Here is a 23900-nt window from a genome sequence, read left to right as displayed (position 1 = left end):
CCTGGGGATTAAAAAGCCCTCTCTAATTCTGGAAGTGGTGAGCTGTGAAGGGCCCAGCCAATGAGAGCTATGGGAGGCCTTGTGCCCCTTCCCCCAGCCTCCCGCAGGTGTTCAGGGTGAGGTGGGGCCCTGGTCGGGAGCATGACCCTTACAGCAATGGTGGCTGCCCCTGTCACAGCTAATGGCCTGGATGCGCCCGAGCTGTCAGGAGTAGGATGGGCAGGGAAGGAAGAACTGAGGGAGGGAGGGGGCTGGAGGAAAGTGAAGGAAGGAGGGAAAAGAGGGAAGAGAAAGGGAAAGTGGGAGAGAGGGGTGGGGAGGAGAAGAAAGGGAAGGGGAGATGGCTGATAAAAGGAAGGAAGAGGAGAAGAACAGAAGAAGAGAGGAGAGGGGAAGGGAAGAGAGAAGAAAAGGGAGAGAGGGGAAGGGAGGAGAAAAGAGAAGAGGAGGAAAGGGAAAAGAGGAGAGGAGGGGAGGGCAGAAGAAGAGACATGAAAAGGGTAGACAAGAAAAGGAGAGAACGACAGCATGGTGTGGTGGAAGGAGTGTCTAGATTCAGCATCGGAAGAGGGGTTCAAATCCTGGATCAGTTGCTTAAACCTTCATGATCTTGGCAAGTCACTTCAGTTCTCCAATCCTCAGTTTCCTCAGCTGTACAACGGGTGGTAGACTGGAAAATCACAAAGTTCCCTTCCAGTTCTAGATCTACGATTCTATGAAAGAAAAGGCAGAGAAACCTGGGATTGGGGGAGGGGAAGGGAAAGGAAGTGAGAGTCAGAGATTTCAGAGGGAGAGGGAGGAGATGGAGGTTGGTGGGGTGGGAGTACTTGGCCAGCGCACATAAAATTCCTATTTGACCTTGAGCTTCCCCTGCACTTGGGTTTTCATTCCCTCCAGCCTCCCCTAGATCCTTACTTGGTCTCTCCTGTGCATTTTCAGCCTCTCCATCTCTACTGGCTTCCTCCCATCTGAATATAAATATGCTTAAGCCTCTCCATTCCTTAAAAAGCCTTCCTTTAACCATTCTACTGAATAACTATTATCCCTGGACTTAACTAATCTTTGCGGCTAATCTTGAAAAATGTGTCTATACCTGAGGCTTCCTCTTCCTCGCTACCCACTTTGACCTCAAGCCATTGCAATCCAAACTTCTCCCGCCATGATGCTCCAGAAACTGCTCTCAGAGATCACTCACCACCAAATCTCACAGACTCTTTTCAGCCCTCACATCTCCTTAACCTTTTTGAAGGTCACACTGTTGATGCAGTGGATAGAGCACTGAGTCTGGAGTTAGGAAGCTCTCTTATGTGAATCATAATTGTGTTTCCCTTAATAAAATATAAGTGCCTTGAGACCAGAGACATTTCATTTTTGTCTTTCTATCCCCAGCTGTGGGACATAGTAGGAACTTTATAAATGCTTATTGGTTGATTAATTTATACAGTTTTTGAGGCCAATTCATCTATCTTTTCTCTTCTTCCTCAGCCTATAGGACTGTGTGCAGTGTCAATGGGCCTTTGGTTGTTCTGGATAATGTAAAGGTAGGAAGATGGCAGAGTGATTTGAAGCTGCATCCTTCTCTCTTGTTCTTGACCCACGATACACTTCCCCAAACTCTGTCTCCTCATTCTTTATCCTACCCCCAACACCTGCTACTGCTCCTACTAAACTCTGCCTCCCTATCCCCCTAAGCCATAAAGCTGCATTCTAAGGCAATACATCTTTCCTCCCCAGTCCCTGACAAACACACGAAATACCTCCCCTTATCCTCCATTTGCTGCCAAGGTAATAAGTCATGAAGAATATATCTATCAAGGTGAGTAAGTCTCTTATGGTGTAACAGAAAGAGCTCTGGGCTGAGAGGTAGGGGAAAGGTCAGGATTTCTACTCCCTGCTCTGACACTGACTCCATGGGTAACCCTGAGTAGGTCATTTACCTTCTATGGACCTCCATTTTCTTCCCTATAAAGTTGAGTCAATACTGACAATCTCCTAGGGCCCTGTGAGGGATTAAGTGGAATACAGGGTGGACAAGGCCCAGTACCATATATTCCAAGGGTTATTATGATGATTATGATGGTCTGTATAGATATGTAATTCAATGGAACAATGCCATACGATTTCAGGAACGCTTGACTTGGGAAGCAAATAAGCCTCACCACAAAGCTCATGGGAAATAGTCACATCTAACCAAGGATAACCCAGCTCCATTACCTCCCTTCTACCTGCCTAGACACTAGACAGACAAAAACAAAAAAAAAGTATCTACCCTCAGGTAACTTACATTCAATCAGAGGAGACAACATTTTTGTATATATTTATATACAGAATAAGGATGAGGTAATTGACGAAAGGAATAAGTAGTTGGGGAAATCCAATAAGATTTGAGTAGGTAATATTTGAACTGAGTATTGGGGGGGGCAGTCTATGAGATGAAGGTTAAGAAGACATTGGGGCCAATCAGTGCAAAGACGAGGAGACAGACAGTGGAATGCTGTACATGATATAATATAGAAGGAACTCTTTCTGGCATAGTAGAAAGATTCCAGTCCTCTCTGGATCTGCTATTAACTTGCTGTGTGGCCTTGGGAAAGTCAATCTTTTCTCTGGCCCTCAGTTTCCTCATCTGTAAAATGAGAGGGTCAAGACTTAAAGACACCTTCCAGGTCTAAGGTCCTACAAAACCACAGCTTGGTAAGAAGTAGCAAGCTAATCCTAGATCAACTGGGGTTGAATGTGGGGGAAGGTAAACGGTGCTAAGATCCTGGTATAGAGACCTTTCTCCACCCATGCTCCAGAACCCATTTCCCTTTCATTTCCAAATTCCAGGTTCTTCATGTTTGTCCCTACAGCGCCATCTTCTGACAACCCCTGCACTGTAAAAAGAGCTCAGTCACTATAGAACATGCTTTCCCTAGTGGGGAGAAAACATCCTGGGGAAGCATGCCCAAAATGGCACTGTCCGGCCAGCCCCAGCCTAACCTCTGAGTCTCGATTTCACTCCATTTATCAGAGAAGGGTGGTGGAAGAAGCACCAGTTTTTACAGTGAAAGGGACAAGGGCAGGGACAGGGGCAGAGTGGGAAGCAGGGAGAAAGACAGGGGCAGGGAGAGAAAGAAAGACGGATGCTGAGAGAGAGACGGGAAGAGGGAAGAAGACGGGAATAGACAGAGAAAGGAATGGGAAGAGAAACAGGACAGTGAGAGACAGAGCAGGGAGGGAGAGAGGAGCAGGGAGAGAAAGAGGGACAGGAGCTGAGAGGGGAATAAGGAGAAGGAAGAAGAAGGGATGGACAGAGACAGGAGAAGGGAGGGAAATGGGGGCAGGGAGAGAATGGGGACAAGAACTGAGAGGGAGATAGGGACAGGGAAGACATGAGTAGACAGAGGAACAGGACAGACACAGGAGCAAAGAAGGGAGGGAGGGAGGGAGAAAGAGAAAAAGAGAGAGAGAGAGAGAGAGAGAGAGAGAGGGAAGGGGGAGGGTGAGTGGGTGAGACAGAGACCAACAGAGAAGAGCAAGGAAGAAGACAGGGACATAGAGGCAGGATAGCTGAAGGACCTGGAGTCAGGAAGGCCCATATATAAACTCCATCTCTGAAATTTATTGGCTACGTGGCATTGGGCAAGTCACTTAATCTGTCTATGCCTCAGTTCCCTCATTTGTAAAAACAAAGGGGTTGGACTCAATAACCCTTAGATTCCCTTCTTTTAAGTCTGAAATCCTGGTTTGCGGGGAAAGAAGATGTCAAGTACAGAAGCAGAGAGGGAGACAGGGCCAGGCAGAAAGAGTGAGGGCAAAGTAAAGTGAGGACAGGGCAGAGAGAGGGACAGGTACCAGGACAGAAAGGTGGACAGATAGAGAGGAGCAGAGACAGACAGGAATGGGGGGAGGGGAGGACAAAAGCAAGGCAGAGGCAGAGTAAGATCCAAGTGGTAGCAAAGCCTTTTGACTTCAGGGTTTCTGGCTTGCCCACTTGTCTTTGATCTTGTCTACCCTCTTGTGGTGAAGAGCAAGACCGCTGGGAGCAGAGGAAGGGATCATTAGAATAAGCAACAGCCCCGGGCTTCAGTCCAGTCCCCAAGGGACACAGTTTTGGGGGGATCAATGACTCTACACACACACACACACACACACACACCCTCACCATCATCACAGCAGAGACAGGTCCTAAATTCCCTAGATAACTCTCAGAGCCTCAGCAGGGATGTAAACCCTTCTTGACTCTGCTTCTCTACAACATGGGGCCCATGGGGTTAACAGGTGCTCCACAGAGCAGGGGAGAGACTTGAGCCTCAGCTCCAACCTCAGGTGTCGTCTTTGCTGTGTGACCTTAGCAAATCACATCTCTTTGGTCATATTCCTTCCTCAATAAAATGAAGGAATTACAACCATACATGTCCATGATTAGGGCTTTATTTTTCTTTCATTCTCAATTAGGAAGGGATAATAGAAGGAAAAGAAAGTGAATTTTCTCTGATAAAAAAATAAAATTTAATTTTAAAAGGAAAGAGCCCTAACCCCAAATTATGAAGAACAGATGTGATTATAGGGGGAAGAGATCTAAATTCTATGGAAAAGGATGACATTTGGAGACTCAAGATCAGTCTGCTATCTGTGATCTCATTAATTGAGATATTCTCTTCAATGACACGGCCAATCACAATCCATCCCACCCCACCCCCCCAAAAAAATTGTTTAATGGAGACTAGCTGACTTCCTGTGCCTTCAATGGTGTGCTGGTAAATGTTTAACAACCAGCTCTCTAGGGGAGGAAATGTACGAACAACACACTTCTCAGCTGAATTTGCATTATTGTTGTTGTTACATTTTCTTAAGTCTAACAGTCAACAAAACAGTAAATAAATCCCCAATTTGTAGCAAAGTTAATGAACTGGTTCACCTGTTAGCTCTAACCAGATGAAATTTTACGAGAGAGGAAACCACAGCTCACAGCAGTAAATGACTTGTTCAAGGTCACACAGTAAGTCAGTGCCAGAACCCTAACTCTGGACTTCTCGTCCTATGCATTCTTTTCCACATCATGGGAAGGAGTGGGTGGCTGATCAGTGTTGCCCTCTGCCCTTCTTGCTCTCACATCTTTTTCCTGGATGCTCTGCATTCTCCCCAGTTTGCCCAATATGCTGAGATCGTCAACTTCACTCTCCCAAATGGCACTCAGAGAAGCGGGCAGGTCCTGGAGGTGGCTGGGACCAAGGCCATTGTTCAGGTAAGAGGGAAGACTCCGTGTGGATAGGGAGAGAGGGTTTACCCTCCCCCTGGAACATCTTCCTCCTTCCTCTCTTCAAGGCCCAGATCAAATCCCACTTCCTCCAGGAAGACTTCCCTGATTCTATGGACAGTAGCACCTAGAATTTTCCCTGAGAAGCAGCCCTTGTCTACATCAGTCTGAGCTGGCTCTCCAATGCTTTCATTGGTGTAAATAATGTCTCACCAACCACACTGGGAGTTTCCCAAGGGCAGGAACTATATATTCCTCCCTTGTCTCACACACAGCATTCTATAAGGAATGACAACATAAACCCTTAAACATACGTACAAAATACAAAATTAACAAATGGCAAATATGAAGGAACTAGTAGCTGGAGGATCAGAGAAGGTGACATTTAAGCTGAGCTCTGAAACAAACTCAGTATTAAAAGAGGCAGAGGTAAGTACAAAGAGTATTCCAGACTGAGGGCACAGCCTGGGCAAAGGTCCAGAAACAGGAAATGAAATGTCATGTGTGAAGAAGAGTAAGAAGTTTAGCTGGACCACAGACTTCATGAACATGCCTGGAAAGGTAGGTTGGAGTCAGGTTGCAAAGCTCCTTGAGGAGGGAGCTTCATTTTTATCTTTCTAGCCCCTAATGTCTGGCAGAGGAACCACTGAACAAATATTTTTGGGATTCGATGACTGAATGGGATCCTGGTTCTCACATCTAGTGACTGGGTGACCAGAAACAAGTCCCTTAACCTCTCGACCCCACAGCAACATCAAGGACCTCCCTACTAAGTAACAGATATAGAATGGTTTGGGATCTTCATCAGTGAAAAGAGCCACCACCTCGGTAAAATCACAGACCCTTAACCAATGGCTCAGCCAGAAAGGATGCCAGCCCCACAGGGAGGAGACACCTGGGTGTGAGTCCTGCCTCAGTCACAGCTGCGTTCAAGATCCAGCCTTGAAGCTTTCTTATTGTTCAACCTTGGCCAAGTGACTCAATCTCTCCCAGCCTCAGTTCCCTCATCTATAAAATGGGAGTTACAATACCTAGGACAGGCATCTCACAAGCTTGTTTGAAGATTAAATAGGGAAATGTATCAGAAACAATTAGGAAAGGTTAAAGTTATGGTACTATTATGTACATATAACAACAAACAAATGCCTATGAAATGTAATATATAATAATAATAGTGGTGATGATGATAGCTGATGTTATACAAGGTGTCCCAAAAGTACCATGGCACTGTTTTAAGCTATTAAAGCTAGATTTGGCATTTAAGCATTTTTTTTTTAGGTAATTGGGGTTAAGTGACTTGCCCAAGAATCACACAGCTAGTAACTGTCAAGTGTTTGGTCTGAGGCCGGATTTGAACTCAGTTCCTCCTGACTTCAGGGCTGATCCTCTATCCACTGTGCCACCTAGATGCACCGTATTTAAGCTATTAAAGCTTAAAACTGTACAGTGATTTTGGGGACACCATGAATAATTGTTGTTAGCACTAGCACCAGCACCACCAGCAGTACCTTCACCATTAACTTCTTGCCCTATAGGTATTTGAAGGGACATCAGGGATTGATGCCCAGAAGACAACCTGTGAGTTTACTGGTGACATCCTCCGGACTCCTGTATCAGAAGACATGCTAGGTAAGGAATGGGATTAGGAAAGGACAACTCCAAACATAGGCAAAATTGTCAGTCACCTCAAATGATGCTGTAGGGACATCATAGTTGGGTGGAAAGAAAGTTGGAAATGGAGGCTGACAACAGGGGTTCAAATTTCACACCAGCCACTCATGACCTGTGTGACCTTGGGCAATTCATCTAATTTTTCTGAAGGACCAGATGATCTCTAAGATCCCGTCCTGCCTACAACATCAAATTGAGGAAAGACCTTAGAATAGGGACTGTCAGAGCTGGAAGGTCCCTTGGAACACTGAATGTCAGACCTAGGAAGCACCTTAGGATATAGAACATTAGAGCTGGAGGGATTGTCCAAGAGCATAATTATTTCCTCATTTAACAGATAAGGAAACAGATGCTTATAGAGGAAGTGACTCACTTAAGGTCACCCAGCTAGTAATTAATGGAACTGGGCTTAGAATCCAAGTCTTCTGAATTAGTCAAGCATTTTTCCCACTATCCCAAGATGCTTCTTGCAAAGGACACCCCAGGACCTTGTCTTTTCCCAGAGTACTTCTTCACCACCCTTCCATGGCCCCACCTTTTCCTCTCCCATTCCCTGAAATTCTCCTCTATTAGAGTTGGTTCCCTTGGTGGGAACATTGTCCTCAGAAGAGCCCTGTGAAAAATGGGACAGGGATTGGGAGAGAAAACTATTGGAACAATCTCTGGATAGCTGCAGGGTGTCAAGAGAGGGAAATCAACAATTAAGGAGTTAACAGTTAATTTACATCCTAATTTGTTCAGCACTCCAAACATTTCTCTATATTCCTTGACTTCTTCCTACTTCCTTCCTCTTAGGTCGAGTTTTCAATGGTTCTGGCAAACCCATTGACCAAGGGCCAGAGGTTATGGCTGAAGACTTTCTGGACATCAATGGTGAGTAACCAGTGGGTGTGAGTGGACCTCAGGACCTCTCTTCCCATCTCTAGGTACTATATCCAACTGCCGTTCATGCCCTCTTCAGGTCCAAATATATCCGTCTGCCCAACTATCTATCCCCTGCAACAAAAAATGGAAAAGGAAGAGAAAGACCTGTTCAGCACTCTGAAGCCACACATCAACCATATCTGGCAGCACTCAGGATGTGCTGGAGCCAGCTCACACCAGCTTACCAGAGTCAATTGTTCAATTCTAGGTGTGAGTTTTTATACCTTGAAACTCAGCAAATGTTCCCAATCAGGGCCGATTTATTGCTCTGTTGATTATCTAGAACAGGGGTGGGGAACCTGCTGCCTTGAGGCTACACGTGGCCTTCTAGGTCGTTGGATGCAGCCATTAGACTGAGTCCGAGTTTTACAGAACGAATCCTTTTATTAAGGGAGTTTGTTCTGTGAGGTTTAGATTCAGTCAAAGTGCCACACTTGAGGACCTAGAGGGCCATGTGTGGCCTTAAGGCCACAGGTCCCCACTCCTGGTTTAGACTTAAGAAAGTGATGGTGAAACCATTAACAATGCAGATAAAAGTGTGGTCATTCATCCAGACTCTGTCATTCCAATCCCACCATAGGGCTCCCCACCTCCAACCTCGGGCAAAGAAGGGAGGAGATGCATTCTTTCACTCCTCTTTAGGACTGTCCTTGGTCCTTACAACAACACAGCAAAATATTGAATCCTAGACCCAGAAAGGGCCTTAGAATATAAAATGTCAATACTGAAAGAGACTTTAGAATACAGACTGTCAAATCAAGAAAGGATCTGAGAATGTCAGGTCTGGGAAGGACCTTAGAAAAGAATGTCAGAGCCAGGAGGGACCTTAAAACATAAAATGTCAGATTTAGGAGGGACCTTGGAACACAGGATGTCAGATCTAAGAGAGATCATGGCTGAAGGGGTCTTAAAAAACAGAATATCAGAGCTGCATCTATTGCATCATTTTACAAGCAAGGAAACTCAAGGCTGAGAAAGAAAAAGTGATTTTTCCAGGTTGTACAATGAGTCAGTGATGTAAGCCTAATTCAAGGCTGAGCTGGCTCCAGCACATCCTGAGTGCTGCCAGATATGGTTGATGTGTGGCTTCAGAGTGCTGAACAGGTCTTTCTCTTCCTTTTCTATTTTTTGTTGCAGGGGATAGATAGTTGGGCAGACGGATATATTTGGACCTGAAGATTCAATTGAATTGAAGATTCAATGAAAGACTTAATGACATTTCTATTACTGAATCAGTCCCATTGCTATGTATCAAACCACTGCATCCCCAAATATATGAGTGTCCTCTGGGGATTATTTCATCATCATCACACTGGCCTCTCTTCCCTTTCTTTTCCTAGGGCTCCATTCCTCACTCATGGGTCTGGGGACTACAGTTTCAGGGAAATCGGAACTTCAGGCCTAGTGGACAAAGCAAGTCCCATCTGAAACCTATCTCACCCCCTCCCTGTGTTTCCCCCACCTTCTTGCCCCAGGTCAGCCAATCAACCCCCATAACCGAATCTACCCTGAGGAGATGATCCAGACAGGCATCTCACCCATCGATGTCATGAACAGCATTGCCCGGGGGCAGAAGATCCCCATCTTCTCTGCAGCAGGACTCCCTCACAATGAGGTAAGAAGAGAAGAGCTAGGCTGGTGTCCATTTGGGCATCCCTGGCACTCCTGGGAGAACCCCAGGGCTGCTGCCAAGCTCCATAGCTTGTCTGACCTTGGCCAAGCCTACTGTCTTGGCCTCCCTCTTCCTCTAGGATGTGTAAGAGCCCTGGATGCTTCCTGGGTTCCAATACACATCCTTAGGTTTATCAGTGTATCAGTTCTGCATAGTTTAAAATAGTCTGGTTGGGAGTCTGGAAGACCTGGGTTCCAATACTGCCTCTCACTCCTATTACCTGTGTGACCCTGTGGAGGTGATCTATGCTTTTTCATCCTCAGTTTCCACATATGTGAAGTAGGTATGAGAATACCTATAGTACTGACCTAACTGGGTTACTGTGAGGACCAATTGAAAAAATGCACAAAAGCATTCTATGTACTTTAAAGTGCCATATAATAAGAGCTAATATTTTTGTAGTATGTTTTATATATATTAATTATTATTACATCATATAATAACATATCTATCATATCATAATGTCATTGTGGCCAGAGAGCTGGCCTGGAGTCAGGAATCATTATTATTATTGTTTTTGTTCTTGTTCTTACTGTTATAACTAACATTTATACTGTGCTTTAAGGTTTGTGAAGCACTTTATTTACGTCACCTCCTTTGATCCTCTTAACAACATACTGTGAAGTTGGTGTTATTATTTTCTCCCATTTTACAGAGTGGGAAACTGAGGTAGGCAGAGATTAAGTGACTTGCCTAGGGTCACACAGCTAGTAAGTGTTTGAGGCAGGATTTGAACTCAGGACTTCCTGACTCCAACTCCAGCAGATACCCATTCTGCCACAAGCTCCCTTTAAGTTTCACCTACTGTTTTCAAGGGCCATTAGGGAACATCTAGTCCAAATCCCTCAGTGTACAGATTGAAAAACAAAAACCTGAAACTCAGGGAGGAAAAATGACCTTCCCAAGATCATATACCTCATACATAGCTGAGCTAAGGTTGGGTCCAGGTCCTTAGCTCTAAGCCAGAGCTCATGCTCCCCTACCCTACCAGCAGCCGGGCTCCTTTCTGTAACAGGAAAATGTCAGCTTCCTCCAAGACAGAATCCATTCCATCCTTTGAGCATGCCTTGGTTTCTCCATCTGATAATTTAGTCATTCTTATCCCCAAATACCAACTCAAATACACATATGTTTTATTGTTGTATACTTTATAACTCTTGACTTCATTCTGAGCTTCAGTCTTCCCACCAAAGGTGATGAGACATTATACAGCATGTTAAAAGGGCTCTGATTAGCTCTTCTCAGCAATTCAGCAATCCAAGACAACTATGAAGGACTTGTGACGAAAAATACTATCTATTCCCAGACAAAGACCTGATGGTGTCTGAATCTGTCAGCATATTTTTTTTTCCTTCATTTTTCTTGAGGGTTTTTTTGTCTTTTTATTTTTCACAACATGATTGATCTGGAAATATTTTGCATGACTACATATGCATAACCTATATAAAATTGTTTGCCTTCTCAATGAGGGGTGGAGTGTGGGGAGGGAGGAAGGGAGAGAATTTGGAACTCAAAGTTTTAAAAACGAATGTTAAAATTGTTTTTACATGTAACTGGGGAAAAATAAAATACTAAATAAATTGAAAAAATAAATAAATAAAAGGGTTCTGAACTCTCTGAAGTCTCCTAGGATGGAACATGAACCCCCCCCACGTTCTGATGCTAATGCTCCGTCTATCTCTGTCTCTGTCTTTGTCTCTGTCTCTGTCTCTCTGTCTCTCTCCTCCCTAATAGATCGCTGCACAGATTTGCCGACAGGCGGGGCTGGTGAAAAAGTCTAAGGATGTCATTGATTATCATGAAGATAACTTTGCCATTGTGTTTGCAGCCATGGGGGTGAGCAAAACAGAAAGTGGGTCTGAGACTTTCATGGGGCAGAATAGCAGAGTGATATGAGGGCGAGGCGGGGGAGGGGAGGCTGATAGTGTCAGTGGGAAGGGAGCCTCTGTGATGAGTGACTCCAGCCAGCTTAGAAGGAAAGAGAGAAAAGGAGGGAAGAAGGTCTTGGAGATCAGAGAAGTTAGCGGAGAATGGCTTCCAGTATGACCCGGGAAAGTGGAAGCTAAGGGAGAGAAGACAATTGTAGGGAGGAGGCAGACAGCCAGGCTGGGGAAGCTTGGAACTTCGGCCATAGCTCTCAGCAGAACTGTAACTAAGGCGTGGCGATGGGGCTTCCAGGATAGTGAGGCTATTGAGTTTAAAGGGGGACGGACGGCACTAGGGGTTGGTCCTGCAGCGCGTAGAAACCACAGACCTTAGCTCTAGTCAGCAAGGACAATTGTTGGGCCAGGGTCCCTGGGTGACATCATAGCTCCAGCTCTCAGTTTAAGCACGGAAGCGTCGCTAAGAACCTGGGGGATAGGTGGGCAGGCATCGCCCCCCTCCGCTTCACACACCCCACTTCCCCAGCTGCCCTTCTCACCTGCCAAACCCCACACATGCTTCAATGCTGGGTCAGGTACGCTCTGAGGAGACAAGAGAAAAATGCACATGCAGCCCCTGACCTTCAGAAAATCATCATCTTAGTTTAACAGTCTCAGCTGAAAAAAAATTATATATTCTCTCTTTCTTTCCATCCTATCATCCAGTGGGGAGGGAGAGAGCTGTCGTCTTTTTTGTCTCCACCTCACCAGTGACTTTCCCCCACTCAATGACCAGGTAAACATGGAGACGGCTCGATTCTTCAAGTGTGACTTTGAGCAGAATGGTACCATGGGCAATGTCTGCTTGTTCCTGAACCTGGCCAACGACCCCACGTGAGCCCCCTAGCTCCTTGGAACCCTTTTTGCCACCCTGCCCACACATATTAAAATGCTCTGAACTCTCTGAAGTTTCCTAGGATGGGACTTGGATTTCCCACGTTCTCTGTCTTTGTCTCTGATACGCTCTCTGTCTCTCTCTGTCTCTCTGTCTGTCTCTGTCTCTATACTCTATCTCTATCTCTGTCTCTGTCTTCCTCTGTGTGTGTGTCTCTTGGTCTCTCTGTCTCTGTCTCTCTGTGTCTCTCTGTCTCTCTGTCTCTGTCTCTGTCTCTCTCTCAAAATTCACTCATTGAGTGTCTCCTATGCTCTCGGCACAACAAAGGAATACAAAATTTAGAGAAGGCCAGGTCCCTGCCCTGCAAGAGCTAACCTTGAGAGAAATAAGACCGACAATACAAAGTCAAGTTGAAAATGTGGAAAGGCATCTCCTGAGGGGGTTAATACCTTCCTCCTGAGGGAGGCTGGAGGAGGGAAAGGTCACTTCCAAACATAAGACCTGGGCTATGACCACTGCTGTCCAGGATTGTGCGCACCCCGGAACCCTAGCGTGTACATGCTGGAAGGAACCTTAGAGACCCTAGGTAGTGAAAGGGACTGGATCTAGGACTGAAGCTTTGACAAAGGGAACTCCCAGGTGAGGAAAGTCCCTCTACTATTGTTGAGAAGCTCCTAGTCTCAGAGAGTTTCACAGACCATTGGGAGAGAACGAGTCTTGCCCAGGGTCACCCAGTCTGTGTGGGTCGAAGGTAGACTTTGAACCTGGATCTTTCTGGGGCTGAGGCCGGCTCTTTTTCTATGACATCGAGCTGCCTCTAGGGATCATGGGATCACAGATGGAGAGCTGGTAGGAACGTCAAAGACCATCAAGTTCAAGCCTCTCATTGTACAGAGGAGAAAACTGAGGCCCCCAAATCATCCAGCAAGTCAGGGGCAAAGCTAGACTGGAGCCCAAGTCCCAGGAGTGGCAGTGACTTAGCAACGCCACTAGCAGCTGAAGCATCTCCCAGATGGTGTGATGGCTTGCAGCACCGGCATCAGCCACTTAGTAATTGTGTGACCCTGGGCAAGTCACAACCTCTCTCTCTGCCTCAGCCTCCTTCTCTGAGATTCCATTAATAATATCACCGATTGTGCTACAATAATAACAAGGTCGAGCATTAAATGAGATAATATATGGAGACCATTCTGCAAACCTTAAAACCCTACATAAATGTGAGTTATTATTCTTGTCTCCTTTCTCCCCTCCCTTCCCAGTCAGACAAGACATGCTTTCCACCTCTGAATACATGTTCCCGTGTCCCTTGGACACTCTAACCTTGCTGGTCCCCAACTCTAGGTCACCCCCACTCTGCATCATCTATTGATGAGAAGCAGTGGCTAGGGTGATGGGTGTGGAAGCAGGAGCAAGACCTGCCTTCCAGTCCTGGGGCTTGGGAGAAATTCCTGGGAAGCAGAGGAGTTTCCAGAGACTGGGGTTTCTTCCAAGTCCCCACACAGCAGGGTGAAAGCCAATGGCCAGTCCCTGCAGCTACTGATCCTCCCCTCCTGGAGATGGACAAAGGATTACCTGGCCTCCACAGCACTGGTTTGGGCCCCTCTACCTAGCAACACATCTTATCTGCCTTCTAAGCAGAGAGTACAGGGCATTCCCATATTCACGTCCCTCTTCTCTTTAACACTTACTAGTTGAGTGACTATGAGCAAGTCACTGAGACTGTCTAAGCCTCAGTTTTCTCATCTGTATAGTGGGGGCAGTAATGCTCACAGCCTCTGCCTCACCAGGTTATTGTGAGACTGAAATGAAGTAATATGCATAAAGTATAAGTTCCAGCTATTATTACTACACCTGAGGCTCTGAACGCTGCTGTAACAAGCCACAAAACCTCAGTGCCATGTTCCACTACAGATTCATTTTGATTTTCAGTTCCAAATTCCTCGTCCCTCGCCCTCCTCCACCATTGGGAAGGCAGGAAAGACAAAGGCCATTACTAATATGTACAGTCACGAAAGACCAATTCCTACATGAGCCATGTCCAAAAAGAAGAGGGGGGGGCCAGAAAAAAAAAGAGAGAGGAGAAAGTCTGTTTCAGTCTGTTCTGTGAGTTCCTCAGCTCTCCATCCAGAAATGGACAGCATGTTTCACTGTGAGGAGGAAACCATATTTCAACCAGCTTCACATTTCCCAGACTCCCTAGTTTGGGGGTTATTGGGAGGGGCATGTTTAAACCATCAAACTGATCTTTAGCCCATACGAGACATTCCCTCATCAAATGCCACATCTTAACTCAGATGGTTCCCCATTTCTGCAGCATGCTTCTCCCCTCTTTTCCCCCCCTCTTCCCACATCCAGCCTTTCTTGACTGTCCTGTGTTGCTTTGGAGTAACCTAGAAAGTCTCCATGGCAAAGTGCATAGAGCCAGCCTGGAACAAGAAGCAATAATGGCTAAAATTTATATAGCACTTTAAGGTTTGTAAAAAAGTTTTACATGTGTTACTTCATCAATCCTCACAACAGCCCTGGAGGTGGGTGCATTTTGCAGGTGAGGAAACTGAAACAGACAGAGGTTAAGTGACTTGCCCAGGGTCACACAGCTAGTAAGCAGGATTTGAACTCAGGTCTACTTAACTCCAAGTCCAGCGCTCTATCCACGTAGCTGCCCACCTGGGTTCAAGTACCCCTTCTGATATAGACCCCAGGCGTGTCACCCAGCCTCTCAACGGCTCAGGTAACTCAGTAAGATTATACGTTACACAGTAGGGGGCAGTTAGCATGGGTGGAAGGTATGTCCTCTACCAATGAAAACACATCCAAAAGAAAGTCCCATCCATGAAGAAAAACATTCCTTAGCAAATGTTGTATCCCCCCACCCTCCCACCCCCACCAAGGCAACCTTCTTAAAGGGTCAGTTATGTTTTTGTCTGTGTATCTTAAGCCTTAACAGTGTTCCTGGAACATAGCAGGTGCTTATTCTGTTCAATTGAATTGAATTGAATTGAATTGAAACTAAGGAGGTAACTTCACCTAGTTCTCTGACCTGAACTGCACATGCCCAGAAGCCCAGGTTAAACCTGAGTTCATTAACTCCCTTCTCCATCCCTCATACCCCCAGGATTGAAAGGATCATCACACCCCGCCTAGCCCTGACTACAGCTGAGTTCCTCGCCTATCAGTGTGAGAAGCATGTGTTAGTCATACTAACAGACATGAGCTCCTACGCAGAGGCCCTGAGAGAGGTGAGGATAGGGGCTGGGGGGAGGGGGCAGGCACCAGAGTGGGGACGGGTGGAATGGGCGGGGAGGCAGTAGGAAGGCATCATTCCAATCCTCCTTGGATCCAGGAATTCTGGGAGAAGAGACAGATGGTGGACCTCAACCCCTTCAATGAATTTTTCTATCCTTGTTTATTTACCTTTCTGCTTTTCTGTTGTGTCTGCCTTGGTCTATCTCTCTTCTTGCCTCTCTACTGCTGTTTCTGTCTCTTGTCTCTGTCTCCATTTATTTCCATATCTGCTTTGTCTCTGGGTGACTCTTCGTCAGTTGATGTCTCTCTCCCTGCTGTCCGCGGCGGGCACACCCAGGTCTCAGCTGCCAGGGAGGAGGTACCTGGCCGACGTGGTTTCCCTGGGTACATGTACACGGATCTGGCTACCATCTATGAGCGGGCAGGCCGAGTGGAAGGCCGGGGAGGTTCCATCACACAGATCCCCATTCTCACGATGCCCAATGATGGTGAGGACTCCCCTGCCAGCTTCTCCACCCCAAACAATCTCCCTTGCCGTCTCTCCCCTTGCTTTAGTCCTGTCCCCCACTCCTACCCAGAGTCAGTTGTCTCCAAGGCAGCCAGCCTTGGAGAACATTGGCAAGAACATTGACAAGTCCCTTAATCACTCTGTGCCTTGGTTTCTCCATTTGTAAAATGAAGAGGGTTGGACTAGATGTCTTGTAAAGTCCCTTCCAACTCTAATGAATCTACGATCCTCTGCTATTCATTGGAGGAGACGCGGTTCCTTGGTCTGATGGGGAGCACGTGGTTCCCAGTCCCACTAACATCCAAACTCTCTATTCCAGATATCACCCACCCCATCCCTGACCTGACTGGCTTCATTACCGAGGGACAGATTTATGTGGACAGACAGCTGCACAACAGACAGGTTCCGGCAGTTTCCCTCCCCTTTGTGTTCTTTCTGCTCAATGCTGCTTTTCTCTCCCAGCCCATGCGGTCTTTGAACCACTCAGAGGGATAACTATAAGTAGACACCTCATTTCCACAGTCAGTTAAGAGAAAGGATAAAGTCATAGGAAAGATGTGATGCTCCCTCCTTTTACAAGTGGGGAAACTGAGGCCAGTCAGTGCTTAATACATGTTTATTGACTGTGTGCCGTGTGCTGTGCTAGGCTCTGGAGATAAAAAGAAAGGCAAAAACAGGGTCAGGCTAGAGGCGCTCCCCTGCTCTAAAGGGGAAGGCAGCCAACGACTTTGTGCACTCAGATTCTATACAGAGCGGGAGGAGGCACCAGTGGTGTCCCCAGATCTAGAGAGGATCCAGGAGGATGGTGGCTGCTCATTGGTGCTGAATAGATTTCCTCACTTCCCTTTCTGCCCCACCCTAACCCCTCTTATCCCTTTTTACTCCCTCAGATCTACCCTCCCATCAACGTGCTTCCCTCCCTCTCCCGTCTGATGAAGTCAGCCATCGGCGAGGGCATGACAAGGAAGGACCACGGTGACGTCTCGAACCAGCTGGTAAGGAAAGGACGCTGGGGAACGGACCAGGTGCAGAGCCGTTGATTACGCCACTTCAGAGTACAGGGGGCTCAGCTCTGCTACCCGTCCACGAGGCTGGACGCCCTTTTCCAAAGTCATTCGTTTGTTTGGGGGATGGAGCTGACCCTTAACTAATACCTTCTTCCTCTGAGATCTTGTCATGGCTATGAGCGCCGTGGTGACTCTGGGTTCTCAAAGCTGCACCAGCAGAACTTGAGCTGGGCAGGCTTCTAATACTGACCTTCGGAGAGACTTATCAGGAGCAGCTAGGTGGTGGAGTGGAGAGTCCAAGAGTTAGAGTCTGGAAGACCTGAGTTCAAATCCTGCTTCAGACCCTTACCAGCTGAGTGACCCTGGGCAAATCACTTATCCTGCATGCACCTCAGTTTATCCATCTGTAAGAGGGGAGTGGTAATAGCACCGACTTCACGAAATAGTTGTAAGGATGAAGTGAGGTAATTTTTATAAAACCCTCAGTAGGCACTTAATAAATGCTTATTAAGATTTTTAAATCAGCAGATTAGCCAATAGGGGAATGAAATTTTTGGCGAAACTATCGCTTTTAGACCATCTGCTAAGCTATAGAAGAGCTGTAATCTAGCTCAATGGAAGTGAGCTAAAACTGGAAAATAGTATGGCAGAAACTAGGCAGACCAACATCTTACACCGCATATTAAAATAAAGTCAAAATGGGTACACAATTTCCATATAAAGGCTGATACTATTAAGCAAACTGGGAGAGCAAGGAATAGTTTACTTGTCAGATTCAGGAAGAACAGAAGAATTAATGACCAAACAAGAGATAGAGAACATTATGAAATGCAAAATGGATAATTTTGATCACATTAAATTAAAAAGTTTTTGCACAAACAAAATTAATGCAACCTAGATAAGGAGGGAAGCAGAAAACTGGGAAAGACTTTTTACAACCAGTGTCTCTGATAAAGGCCTCATTTCTAAAATACATAGAGAATTAAGTCAAATTTATAAGAATCCAAGTCATTCCCCAATTGATAAGTGGCCAAAAGATATGAACAGGCAATTTTCAGATGAAGAAATTAAAGCTATCTACAGTCATATGATAAAATGCTCTAAATCACTATTGATTAGAGAAATGCAAATCAAAATAACTCTGAGGTACCACATTAAACCTATCAGATTGGCTGCCATGACAAAACAGGAAAATGATAAGTATGTTGGAGAAGATGTGGGAAAATTGGAACACTAATGCATTGTTGGTGGAGTTGTAAACTGATCCAACCATTTTGGAGAGCAATTTGGAACTATGCCCAAAGGGCGATAAAAATGTGCATGCCTTTGGACCCACTTCTAGGTCTGTATCCCGAAGAGATCATAAAAATGGGAAAAGGACCCACAAGTACAAAAATATTTATAGCAGATCTTTCTGTGGTGGCAAAGAATTGGAAATTGAGGGGATGCCCATCAATTGGGGAATGGCTGAACAAGGCGTGGTATATGAATGTCATGGAATACTATTGTGCTATAAGAAATGATGAGCAGGCAGAATTTAGAAAAACCTGGGAAGACTTGTATGTTCTGATACTGAGTGAAGTGAGCAGAACCAGGAGAACATTGTACACAGTAACAGCAACATTGTGTGATGACTAATATTGATCAACTTAACCCTTCTCAGCAATGCAAGGATCTAAGACATCTCCAAAGGTCTCATGATGGAAAATGCTATCCACATCCAGAGAAAGAAGTTAGGAGCTGAATGCAGATCGAAGCAGACTGTTTGCTCTTTTTTTTTTTCTTCTGTTGTGTTTTGTTTCCTCTTTCTGGTGCTTCCTCCTATTGGTCCTGATTCTTCTTTTACAACATGACTAACGTGAAAATATGTTTAATAGGAAAAAAACAGTTTTTAGAAGTCTTCTCAAATTTTGCTGAATTTTTCCTATTCAGCCTTTTCTGCAATTCTTTCCAACGCTAAACCTATGATTCTATGAACAGTAGAGCACTTGCTGCCCCCACGTAGGGGCCCATCAAAAAAAAAAAAAAGCTATTCCATATCCCAGGTTCATTATATTCATCTAGCTCACAAGCCCACCAACATATTTTCCTTTTAGCAGCAGCCGACCAGATGCCACACTGATTCAAGGCAAAAGACATTTAGTCAAACAAGCAAATTAAGTGTCAAGAAAATACGCCCTGCACAATGTCCGCATGGTGTACCTCCTCACATCACCAGTGGAGGAAGACACATATGCAGAGCACACACGTTGCCAGGGAATATGCATGGAAGGTATTGACATGAGCACCTGGGACCTGGGAGTGGATAAAGTGGGCACACACCTGGGTAACACATCAGTGCCTGGAGCCTCATGCTTGTTGACTTACTCACTGACTGATGGCTGTTTGCCATGGAGAACACATACATAGGCACATGTATGGCTTAGGGCACGGGAAAGGTTGGGCCAACTCTCCTCCCACTCTGCAGAATTCATGACATTCTCTCTGGTGAGGTAAATGAGCAGCCATTAACTAGCTGTGAGACCTCGACTGATGGGATAGAATGGAAGGGAAAGACCGTACAATGTACTGGAAAGATTCCCAGAATACAAAGTCAGGGGACTTGGGTTCGAGTCCCGTTCTGAATACTTGGTCACTACATAAGCCTGGGCGTGATGATAAGTGTTTATTGACTGACTGACTGACCTCTGGAACTTCAGTTTCATCATCTGTGAACTGGGGATAATGATCAATTTATTACCTAGCTTCTTTGTTCAAGGTAGAATACTTCTAGGCCTTTCTTCATATCCCCAGGGCTTAGCACAACTTAAATACTTAAAATGCTTGTTGACTGTGAGTTATTCTCTGGACCTCAATTTTTCCATCTGGAAATTCAAGGGAGTTGGGCTAGATCAGCCAGGATCGTAGATTTAGAACTGGAAGGATCCTTAGATGTCATAGAATACAACCCCCCACTTAACAGATGGACCCAGAGAGGTGGTGACCCAAGGTCACACAAGCTAGTAAGTATCTGATACAGGATTGGAACTCAGGTTTTCCTGATTGCATGATGCTACCTCTCTAAGGTTCCTTCCAGCTCCCAACCCTGTGATTAGCTGACTTCTGAGGGAAGTCCAAAATCTGAAATTCTGTGAAACCCAAGATAAGGTTATGGGAGGGGGTGTTGGGAAAGGGGAGGGAGGACTTCCAAAGCACTGAAGCCAGTTTCCAGGCCTCAAGTTGCCCTGTGTCAGCCTCCCTGAGAGGCCGGCTGAATGTCCAGGGGCTCAGGCCTCAAGCCCCATTCATCTCTTCCCCTCCCTGCAGTATGCTTGCTACGCCATTGGGAAGGACGTCCAGGCCATGAAGGCTGTGGTGGGGGAGGAGGCCTTGACCTCAGATGACCTGCTGTACCTTGAGTTTCTGCAGAAGTTTGAGAGGAATTTCATCAACCAGGGTAGGAGGACTTGGGGGGAGGAGGGGTCCCCTGGAAGGACTGAGCAAGAGCGGAGGGAACGTCTGCCTGAGCCTGGATCAGCCCCCTTCTCGGTTTCTCCCCGTCTTCCCCAGGCCCCTATGAAAACCGCAGTGTGTTCGAGTCCCTGGACCTTGGCTGGCAGCTGCTACGCATCTTCCCCAAAGAGATGCTCAAACGGATCCCCCAGAGCGTCGTAGAAGAGTTCTACCCTCGAGAGACCTTGCACCAGGCCCTGCCTCCGAGCCCAGGCCTCACTGACGCCTCTGACACCTCTCTGCTATAGGGCTGCCCCTAGATCCCACCCTCAGCACCGACCCCTCCAGTGAGACCACACCTTATGCCCACTCCCTCCACTGACCTCTCCCTAGCCCTTGTTCTGGGGCCTTTGATACACTCTGGTCCCCATCCTCCTCCCCCCACTCACTGATGGCTCCCACCAGCCAACCTAAACTCCACCTGCATCCCCCTCCAGCCAAATGCTTTTGATGTATCTCTATCCCCCAGACTTCTGTTCCTCCTCCCCTCCATCACTTCCCCTCCCCTCCTTCCTACAAATAAGGAAACCCCACGCTTGAGCCCCACCCTAGATCCTTCCCCAGAGGCCAAGTCATTCCATCATTTCCCTTGGATACTAGCAGGGAGGAGAAAATGGAGAAGAAATAAATCAGAGAATAGCTCCCTACCCTGCTAACTTCAGCTACTATCTTTTATTAAAAATCCCATTGCTTAAGAAGAGTACATAGATGTGTGTGTGTGTGGCTTGGCTAATTAATCAATAAACATTTAGGAAGGGCCTGCTATGTACCAGGCACTGTACTTAGTGCTGGGGATACAGAAAGAGGCAAAAAACAGGCCCTGGCCTCAAGAAGCTTACAGTCTAACAGGAGAAACAACATGCAAACAAATATATACTCCTAACTGTCTGCCAGGGTTCTTCTAGTGATCACTAGACCACTTACAAATCCTAATTCTCTACCAGTTCCACATTCCCCCTGGCCACCACTTTCCCTAATCCGGGGGAAATGAAACTGCAAGTTAAGGAGGGGAGGGGAGGGGAGGGGAGGTAGTTAGAAGAAAATAAAGGGAATCATTAAGTGCTAGAGGTGTCTCTTCAGGCAAGGACATTCACTTTTTTCACTCTAGAAGTTACTGAGCATCTGCTGTATGTAGTCACTTTGCATCACAATATGGGATTGACTGGGTTCTCCCAAGGTCTGCGCCAAGGTCTCCAAGTTCCCATACCAAACACTTCAAGTCTGAGCCCAGAACAAATAATTTTAACCAATTGATGCCAGACTTTCAGTATCCTGTCCTATTAAAGAAGCCTCTATTTTTTTTTCCCAGCTCTGCCCTTAAAGCTTTGGGAAAGGAAGCTGTCATCTACCTCTCCTCCTATATGACTTCTACCAGGGGTGTGCTGGAGAAGTTCTCAAGAACAGATTACTAAATTTTTAATGGGAGCATGTACACTGCAGAAATCAGCAAACACTGCATTTCACACCTTGATGTTTCATTGATTGTCTATTCTTAAGAAAGTGATAAAGTGTTAATAATGGAGATTAAACTTAAAAGTATACAGTGATACACTGGGGAAGGGGAAGGCTGGTTGTTAAACATTTACCGGCATACCCCTGCTCCTGTCACTTACTGCTCCAAATAGAAATGTAAGGTATCGTTATCATTTAAAACACAGCCATGTGCCCTGGCTTTCCAAATAGCCTCCTGGATTACATGCACAGAATTATTAGTGAGGGAGCAAGTATTTAAAAAATCCCTTTGTTCAAGTCCATATGTCTCAGGGCTGTCCTTTTCCCTTCTGAGCAACTGGTTTTCTTGAAGATGCCTGCTTAGCAAAGAAGAAGAAACAACAAACCAACCTATAATTAGTAACATTATGTCTTTACTTGCTTTTCAAAATTCAAACAGGGACCTCAGAGCTTGACTTCCGATTAAAAAGATGAACGTGTGTGTGTGTGTGTGTGTGTGTGTGTGTGTGTATACACACACACACATATATACATACATATATACATACATACACACACATATATACATATACATATATATATACTATATATTTTACATGAAAATGCATAGATATTCATAGAGAAATGGACTACACCTGGGATTTCTTTGAAATAGGGAAGTCTCAAACGAGGAAATCCCTCTACCAATGTAGGTCAACACCTTTCTTCGTAACTTAAAATCTTAAAGAGATCTCTAAAATACTAAGAAGTATTCTGGCCCAGGGTCACTCGGCAGGCTGCATGTGAAGCTCCCTCCAGAGCTGGCTTTCTTATTCACCAGCCCAAACTGCTTCTCTATGATCTACACACATGTGAATAGATAGGGTAACAACTTCCTGTAAAAGTTCCTTTGCTGATGTCTCCAATGCCTTCCTCAAGTTTTCTTCCTTCCCCTTCCCACCACTATTTCTCTTCTTTTTCAAAGTCAGAAGAAGGTTAAGAACCTGATTTCTGACCAAGTTCGTTGTAGGATTTCCAAAGTAGATGAAGAAATTTTGTATAGATACTGTAGGAACAAGCTTCTATATTTCTTTAATATAAAACTATTTTAGGAAAAATTAGAAACTACTTGTACTAGATGACTTCTGTACTTTCTTTCTGTTACTTTGTTTCTAAATGTTCTAATAATCTCTTTTTCTTACATCCATTGGAATCCAAAGTCAAAGTTTGGCATTCGACATCTGAACCCAACAAGATATCAATTTTGGAAGAAGGAAAAGCTGAGACACAACCTACATCAGAGATGAGACTTTTCCCATACATGAGGAGAAAGGAAAACAGCTATTTTTGCTGCTGTTATCTTACAAGCTGGCTTCCCCATTTGTGCTTCATGTGGGCTGGGTCACCAGTGGATGGAATACTTGAAAACCCCACAGGAAAAATAAGAGAATTTTTATACAGGGGAACATTGGGAGAATAAGTAGCCATATTCTTGGCCCCATCATCTACAACCCAGTTATTCATGACTCTAAACATCGTTCGATAAATGTGGCTCAAATTGGATAAGTTTTGAGTGAGGCATTTTTTGTTCCGTCCATGAGGCCACTATATGGTAGCAGATTCATACATTTAGAAAGCATTTGCTGATCAATGGTGGGGAGATGAGGGTTACCTCTCCTACCCCCAGCAAGCCCGTGTGAACCCCCAAACTCAGTGCCCTTAGGGAAGGGTGCCCATTCCTCATATATTATCCTAAGGATACACCTAAAATGGCAGTTGACATCTTCAGGCTATTTGTAGTGGATCTTAACATCTGGATTAACATCTAAACTATTATGGCAAAGGGGGTAGCAGACCCTGACAATCAGGGGAAAGTGACTTTTACTCTTCCATAATAGTGGACCAGAGAGGTTTGTTTCTGGTACAGGGGACTGGTTGAAACAAATAGTA

General features: G+C 45.6%; 1 protein-coding gene across 1 annotated transcript in view; it reads left to right on the top strand.

Annotated features, from left to right (window-relative positions):
* The window catches only part of ATP6V1B1 (ATPase H+ transporting V1 subunit B1), a 41493-nt gene extending 20273 nt beyond the window's left edge, over nt 1-21220 (top strand). The window contains exons 2-14 of the mRNA XM_021001055.2: nt 1486-1541; nt 5132-5230; nt 6778-6871; nt 7709-7786; nt 9313-9452; nt 11244-11345; nt 12168-12265; nt 15382-15505; nt 15850-16000; nt 16340-16422; nt 16911-17015; nt 20334-20463; nt 20577-21220. Of these exons, the coding sequence (XP_020856714.1) occupies nt 1486-1541; nt 5132-5230; nt 6778-6871; nt 7709-7786; nt 9313-9452; nt 11244-11345; nt 12168-12265; nt 15382-15505; nt 15850-16000; nt 16340-16422; nt 16911-17015; nt 20334-20463; nt 20577-20767 (1451 nt within the window). The 3' untranslated portion in view covers nt 20768-21220. The remainder of the gene's footprint in view (nt 1-1485; nt 1542-5131; nt 5231-6777; nt 6872-7708; nt 7787-9312; nt 9453-11243; nt 11346-12167; nt 12266-15381; nt 15506-15849; nt 16001-16339; nt 16423-16910; nt 17016-20333; nt 20464-20576) is intronic.
* Nucleotides 21221-23900: the final 2680 nt, after the last annotated feature.

The sequence above is a fragment of the Phascolarctos cinereus genome, unplaced genomic scaffold, assembly GCF_003287225.1.
Source record: "Phascolarctos cinereus isolate Bilbo 61053 unplaced genomic scaffold, phaCin_HiC Scaffold_2;HRSCAF=192, whole genome shotgun sequence".
Taxonomy (NCBI): Eukaryota; Metazoa; Chordata; class Mammalia; order Diprotodontia; family Phascolarctidae; genus Phascolarctos; species Phascolarctos cinereus.
This window is presented reverse-complemented; position numbering and strand designations above follow the sequence as displayed.